The sequence below is a fragment of the Trachemys scripta genome, chromosome 8, assembly GCF_013100865.1.
Source record: "Trachemys scripta elegans isolate TJP31775 chromosome 8, CAS_Tse_1.0, whole genome shotgun sequence".
NCBI lineage: Eukaryota > Metazoa > Chordata > Testudines > Emydidae > Trachemys > Trachemys scripta.
In genome coordinates, this window is record NC_048305.1 from 105097819 (window position 1) to 105105679 (window position 7861).

The 7861-nt window shown below is 41.6% G+C and overlaps 1 protein-coding gene across 5 annotated transcripts in view; it reads left to right on the top strand.

Moving 5' to 3' along the window:
• Positions 1 to 6370, top strand: part of GPBP1L1 (GC-rich promoter binding protein 1 like 1) — a 48298-nt gene extending 41928 nt beyond the window's left edge. For all 5 annotated transcript variants that reach the window (XM_034778865.1, XM_034778864.1, XM_034778868.1 and 2 more), the window contains 4 exons: positions 1758 to 1916; positions 4107 to 4231; positions 5102 to 5204; positions 5452 to 6370. In XM_034778865.1, coding sequence (XP_034634756.1) covers positions 1758 to 1916; positions 4107 to 4231; positions 5102 to 5204; positions 5452 to 5598 — 534 coding nt within the window. In that variant the 3' untranslated portion in view covers positions 5599 to 6370. The remainder of the gene's footprint in view (positions 1 to 1757; positions 1917 to 4106; positions 4232 to 5101; positions 5205 to 5451) is intronic.
• Positions 6371 to 7861: the final 1491 nt, after the last annotated feature.

The window sequence follows — 7861 nt, forward strand, 5'->3', positions numbered from 1 at the left end:
AGTACTGAAAATGAACTTGACATTGTTAAAACTCCTTTCTTCAGCATATCAGGCCTAACTCTCTCATATGAGATCTCCTGGTTCAGATACCTCCAGGACCCATACACCTGTCTTTCCTTTCTGACTTAAAGGAGGCAGTGTGGGAAGGATGATTGTAAAATAAATAAATCAAGAAGCAATGTGCACTTATATTGGTTTTTTATTGTAAATCTGTTGAAAGCTTTGTGTAGTCAAAGTTAAGGTGGAGAATTTGAGAATTTTATCACTTGTTACAGCTGCTTTTCTCATCCCTTAAAATTTGTAAAATTGAGCTCTTGGTATGTTGGCATTTCTGTATAGGTGTCTTTTGAAAAGGGCTGTTCTAGCATGGAGCTTGAGTGTTTTATTGGCTGTCACGTTAAATGGGTATTCCAGTCTACTAGAAATGTCAGACTTTCTTAGTCTCTCTATAGTCTGTCACTTGTACGGTCAAACTAATGAGCACACTAAGAATTTTAAATACTACTCTGGGTTTCATTTTATCCTGACAGTCACTCAGATTGGCTGTGAAAGTTTCACAATCACCTGTTTGCTCCTCTCAGTGCTGTACTAGGCAATATCTGGAATAATTGCCTGGCGAATGTTACTGTCTGATTCCAGTGTTTATAGTCTACACTTCTCCAGGAGAGGTTCATTTCATCTTAGCATTATGTGTAATTCAGGAACAAGGGATCCAAGCAGCTGAATATTTTGAAATCTCTTTTCTTTGCCTTTTTTTCTGCTCAGAGGGATTGTATGCTGTACCGTAGGCATATTTTGCAGCGTAGTTTTCTTTGGCATCCTAAGGATTGTGTCAGTAGGCAGCACTTCAGTGCCAAGAAAAAATCTAAAATGGTGTTGCAAGGCTCTTCCAACTCCTGCAATGAGGAACTATTTCAGTATGCACCTGTTCTGTTCTCTTACATGCTTTGATTTCTTTCCCTCCTTTCACAATTTATGTGAAGGAAAGGGATTGTTTTGTGTATGAGATTCTGATGTGTTATTGTGACCTCTCCTTTCAGTGGAGAGTCCAGACTAATGAGAATAGGATTCCTGTCTTCTGCAAGGACCGCCAGACATGAATACAACAGACAAATACTCGGGGCAGAGGGGAAGTCAGGAGGCTAGAATCCACTGTAAATCCCACCTATAAAAATGAAACAGGTTAACTAATTGAAAGCTAGCTGCCATATTATTGAATACCACCACATGTCATAAATACTACTGAAGACCTCAGGAGATCAGTTTTGTTTAATTTAATGGGATAGACCTTTTATTTGGCATAGAGAACAGGAGTTGGGGGAATGATTTTGCTAATAGGCAGGAATCAGCAGTATATTCCTGGATCATTCCAAGAGCAGAGTTGGAATTAACCGGACAGGGAGCCTGTGAGGTAGCTCACACTACCAGGAAGCATATTATGTGAGGAGCAGAACAAGCATGTTAAATTCATGACTGCCTGAGTTAGTGGAGATGAAGAAACAATTGCAGCAGCAGAAAGAAAGAATTGTTTGGAGACATTCGTTCCAGGTTGGTGAGGAGGAAGGGAGTGGATTTGGAACAGTGCAGCCAAGTTCTCTGGTAGAAATCTGAACTGAGTACTCGTAGGAAATTGCCAGTCAGCTCAGGAGATACAGTCCTAAAAGGTGTGTACACAAACCCTGATCAGGGCTCAAACCCAGCTTTTCTTCAGTTGGTATTTGGTAAGTTCTCTAATATGTTCCACCTTACTTCTCCAGAGTCCTTCCAGCACCACCCCTCCCATCGAGATCAGCTCTTCGCGTCTGACTAAGCTGATGCGTCGCACCGCCGATAAGAAAAGTGAATTCCTGAAGGCATTGAAAGATGACAGGAATGGAGAGATCACAGAGAACAGAGAATGTGACAAGTTGGAGGATGTAAGAGGACTGCCCACTTTTCTTTCCTGGGAATTGTATATTTTAAGGGACTTCAAATAGACACTATACCAGTGTGTTTAAAAAAAAAAAAAAAAAATTGTGGCTTCATATTTACACAGCGATAACATGGCTGCCAACTAGCCACATACGTAGGGAGTAGAACTTATCCTTCTCTGGATAGAGAAATGTAGGCTTCTGGGACTGGAACTAAGGAGATTCCGAACGGTCAGTAGTAACTTAAATCCTGCTTCCTGAGCGGTAGCCACAAGAGAGAATTGCAAATGGCTTCCGTTCTAGGCTGCTGCCATGTGCCAGAGTACATTCCTGCCAACTATCTATTTTAAAATGCCCTCTTATTTTTGATCTGTTTTAAAATGTCTTGACATTTTTCCCTAGGAAAACTCCTCTCCAGAATGGGTTTAGAGAAGTAACTTATTGTAGATCCTAAACGCAAACATTCTGAACTTTCATGTTGCCTCTGCTAGATCATCTGTAGCTGTTAATTAACGAGCACTTGTATCTGTGCTGCCATATCGGTACAGGATGGGAAACAAAGAAAAGCCATAACCTAAAGCAGTGCTCTTCACTATTTTTGAAGTGGGGGCCACTTTGGCAAAAAACCTTCAATGTGAGAGCCACATCGACTACACAATGCTTACTACTCCTTAATGATGTAATGTTACAGAGCCACTCGTGCAACTAAAACGAAGTCTAGTTGTACAATAAAACAATACTCCTTTTATAAAATAACCAGGAAAATATATGGAATTAAAAAGGCACCTATGTGAGTAAACTTTTAAAGAGCAGAATAATGCAAAACTTACTTTAAAAACTGGATGAGTGAAATTGTGCCTGTTCCTCCTCGACTTTGTTAATGCAGTATTTGTAATCTGTCATCGCAATCCTAGTAAGCCGTCCAAATGTTCGTTGGTCAGTTTGTTCCTTTATTTTCTTTTCATCCCTCTGGCTGGGGTGAGGGCTCTAGGGTGGTGTTGGGGATGAGGGGTTTGGGGTGTTGGGAGGGGGCTCAGGGCTGGGGCAGAGGGATGGGGTGCGGGCTCTGGGGTGGGGCTGGAGATGAGGAGTTTGGGGTGCAGGCAGGCTGCCCCAGGGCTGGGGCCAGAGGACTGGCAGCAAATAGCTCCAGGGAAGGTCTCTCTCCTTGCCAGCAGGCAGCACGGAGTTCTGGGGGAAGGGGTCCTCTGTCCCCCTTGTCGGCGGGCAGCACAGAGCTCCAGGGGAAGGGGAGAGGCCCACAGCAGTCCTGCAAGCCCCAGCTTGCTCCCCTTCACAGTTCCCACCTACCCCCTACCTCTCTAGGTCCCTGCTGTGCTGCCCTTTAGAGCTGCTGTGCAGCTATTTATAGCCTGCTGCACGGCCACACAGCTTAGAGGGAATTTAGGGAGCCGCACTTAGGGTCGATGGGAGCCGCCACCGGCTCGCGGGCCTTGCAATGAAGAACACTGACCTAAAGAAATGCAGGAAGAAAATGAAAATATATGGCAAAGGGAAAAGGGCAACGTTTGGTTAGAATTGGCAGGATTCTAAGAGGGCTTTCTAAAAAATGGGAAGGAACAATATTTTAGAAGAATGCTTACTCTTTAAATATCATTGCAGGACTGACATCTCCATTTATGTAGCTTAGTTCTGGTAGCATAGTTTAAAAAGACTGCAACTTCTGTTTACTTTCTGTTCAACAAACTGTACATTGAGAAAATCTACACTGGACCCAGAGTAGTTTAAATGAATTCGGCCCCGGTGAAAGTGCAGGCGTGACAGACCTGGCAAATTGAACACGCTCTGCACATCCGGTAGGACGGTGCCTCGCTCTACCAGTGTGTGTCCTAATGTAGAAGGGCACCTCTAAGGGTCAGAGTGCAGTCTCTATGGCGCATAGTGTCTTTGGCATCTCTGAATCCATAATGGTGGTAATGTGGTGTGGACATTTGTCCCTTAAAAATTAAACTGCAGCCCACCAAACTCACTTTGCCCCTCTCACTTCACCAATGTCTGATGGCAACTGCTTTCTGTTGTTACCGACTCGTGCTCTGAAGCACTGACTTAAGGTAAAGGGTTTTATTCTCTCTGGAGTCATCCACTCAAGAACACTAGCTTCAAGACTTGAACTGTGCTGTGTGCATGAAGGATCCGTCTCTCAATGATGTGATTTGACTTACATTTTTCGTTTAGATGGAAGGCAGCAGCACACCAGAACCAAAGGAAAACTGGGAAGAGAATTGCCATCAGAATGGCCTTTCTCTCCCTTTGATGGAGGAGGGGGAGAACCTGTCTCATTCACTGGAAGCAGAACACAGGTGAGGCGACAGCAGAACATGCGCTGAAGATGTGTCACAAATCATTTTGTCACATTGTGTGAGGAAAAGGCAGGTGCTTAGAAGATTCTCTTCTCCAGAAAACAAGTGTCTTGCATATTCTGAGCTGCAGGGGTGTGGCTTTCTTATGGCACTGGGGCTGGCAGAAAGTAAAATATTGGGGTGAAATTCTGGCCTCGTTGAGCTCAATGGGGCCAAGATTTTACAGAAGTTCTGTAATTAACCCTCTAGCACTCTTCTAGCTTTGCATCCATAAGTCATTTAGTGCTGCCTGGCTTAGTTCTTTCCCACACCAGGTGGCCAGGCAGGCTCTCAAGTGCTATTCTGCTTGATCTGCAGAAGGGACTTCCAAATGTGGGGGTGCAGAGGTTGATGACCTATCACCACATCTCTCCTCCCAACTCTTCCTGGAATGCTGCTGTGCTTTGTCAGTATGCTAATTTGATAAGAAATTGCCCCAAATCCTATAAACCTATGAGAAGTGGGAAGAAGATACTTACATGCATGTCTAAATATGCATTCTGGTTGTGTGAGCAAGAGGAGTGTGACCTAGCTGTTTAATCAGGGCACCAGGAATAAGGAAATTCTGAGTTCTAATGTTTTCTCGGCTGCCATACATACTTTCTCTGTGTCCCTGGGTTAATCATTAGCCTCCTTTCTTTCCTTCCTTATCTGTCTAAATGCAAAGTATTATTATTTATATAGTGTTTTCTAAAACTAGAAAACCCTTCCTGGGGGGATCGCAGTAGAGTAGAAAAATCTCACACTTTATCATGCACCTGGTTAAATTTGACTTTTCCATTTGCCTTTTTGATTCTTTTTAACCCCTCACCCCCTTTTTTCATGACTCAGGTTACTGAAAGCAATGGGATGGCAGGAGTATCCTGAAAATGATGAGAACTACCTTCCCCTCACTGAGGATGAGCTCAGAGAGTTCCAACTTAAATCAGAGCAGGTATAGTACAGCTCTTGCCATAATGATGGTGCTTCTTCCTCACCGATTTCACACACATCTTTGACTGTTGTTCTGAATTACAAAGAACTAAACAGAACTTGTGTATTTGATTTAAAGTGATTGTCTAGTGGGAAAAATTTACAAACATATTGTCCCCATTAGAAAAATATATATATACTGACAAACATGTATATTGTCTCTGACCCTGACTCTTCAGAATTTATCTATTTATGTTTCTTTCTTGTAGCTAAGAAGAAATGGATTTGGGAAGAATGGATTTCTTCAGGGCCGTAGCTCCAGCCTGTTCTCCCACTGGAGAAGCACTTTTAAGACAGAGTTGGAGGACTCAGACACAGAAACTAGTAGCAGCGAAACGTCAGATGATGATGCCTGAAAGTGGGCACAAAACATTTAAAACAAATAAAACCAACCCAATAAACTCAGTTCATAGTTCAACATGTGTTTGGGGTTGTATAAACTAAACAGAGTTTATTCTGTCTCCAGTCTAAGTTTTTCTTTTGTTGTTGAATACTTCATGCACAAGGGAAATAATTGTATCCCAAAGAAGAGAGAAATTGGCTTGTTTAGCTTTTTCTTTTGGTTTTGCCCTTCTGCTTAATAGAAGTTTGTGCAGCTAGCAAATTTATGATGAGAATCCCTCATCAGGCAATGCACAAGTTCAGTCTTGTAAGCAGGATACAGGTGACTGACTGATCTTTGCAACAACAAGCGTCTAATAATGCCGCCCGCATTACATAATGTTGCGCGGTAACAATGTGCTAAAACAATCATTGTCAATGACAAAATGGCTATTGACGTTCTAATTGTGTTAAATTAATGCTAATAACATGACTTTTTTTTTATTTTTTTTTTTTTTTTGCGGCTCGGGGAGCTTCATCACTTAACCAGGCGTTTGTGGTTTTCTTTTATGGGTACAGCTGTAAAATATTTGGACATAGGAATTGTTTGTGTTCTTCTTCTTGCAGCCTTGATATTCAGGGTGGATTGTAAAATATAAATTTTTTGTGAGATTTCAAAGATTAAGATTATTTTGATAACATTATTTACAGATTTAAAAAGGTGACTATCACATTGAGTCTGTATGAGGGGAAAAAACTACTGCATCAAAAAATAACTAACTTGGAATAAATATTTTGCATCAGTTTGCCAATTCTAGTTGTCTTTCTTATGGAAGGAAATCTTTCCTCAAATGAATATGAAACTATGGGGTTTTAATAGCACCAGGAAATAAACACTTTGTTCTCCCCAACCCTCCTCCCCCTGCCCCAGTTTATTTCCCCTTTGAAAACATTGTTTTCTGTGGTGCTCATAATTCAATAGCTTACCTACTCCTTTTTTAGAAGGGATAATGGTTAGCCCTTACCTGTTTTGAAATGCATGTAAAGAAAAAGATCCAATTTAATTTTTACTACAGTATTAAAAGCAGTTTGCTTTCCTCACCCTCTCTCCCACCCTCAACTTCAGACATTATAGACAGTGAAGCTAGATTGGTCATTTTTCACTTCCAGTTTCTCATGCTGTAGTGCAGTGATGTTGTTTGTTTTCAATCCAAATGAAGCTCTTTTAATTGAAATCTTTTTAAAAAAATAATGAAAACATTTCTGTTTGTTGGTAAAGTTTGTGTTTAATCTATCCATGGCCTAAACTCTGACTGTCCCTTTAACTTTAGCTTGTATGCTAGTAACTTGGGAAACTGTCAACCAGAATGTTAACTTGTTAAATGTGGTTGCAGATCAGTCAGATGAAGCTGTATACTAAAGGTGAAATTCTAGCCCCATTGAAATCAATGGCAGAACTCCCATTGACCTCAGAGGGGCCCAGATTTCACCTTAGGTTTTTAATACATCCCACTAAAGTAGCTTCTGGTCAGACTGAAAATGGTACAATGTTAATACATTTAGCAATGCAATGGTAGGTCTTTTCATTCATTTTTAATAGCTACTTAGAATCCAGATACACTGGAAAATGTTATCCTAAACTGCATTAATTTTCAATTTTGGGGCCTCAGTGGGTTCACATTGTTGCTTTGAAACTGTAACAGTAAAATGATATAATTTAATAAAGTGGGGGGCTAAAGAAAACATTTTTACCTCTATTATCTAGCAGTCAGTCTTGTGGGGTCCAGCTGACTCTGCTTTCTGAAACAAAGTGGAAGTCTATAAACCACATATCAAATCAACCAGTTCCTTTAGGTGTGATTTGAGAGCTACAGTCCTGGGATTTGTCTACATGAAAGCTATATCAGTTTAACTTAAGGTGTGATTTTTTTATCACATTTTGTTAAACTGACATGAAAGATTGTGTAGGACTTTATTTTGGTTTACAGCAGGGTTATTTAAGTCTATTAGGAACAGGCTCTTCTTCGAGGAGTGTCGCTGTGGTTGCTCCAACTTTGGTGTCTTGGTGCCCTGCGCTTCTAGTCGCAGACTTGTGGTAGCAGTGCCATGGTTGGCCGTGCATGCGTGGCAGCCGTCTTGCGCCACTCTGAGCAGCTACCCCATGCACGCAGCCAACCATTACCCAGTTCCTTCTCTACTGCCCTTGGTTTCGGTCAGAATGAGAGCAGCACCGTTATCCGCTCTCATATTCCTTTAATCTCTGCCCTTTTCTCAGCTTATTTTCCTCGTTTATCTCTC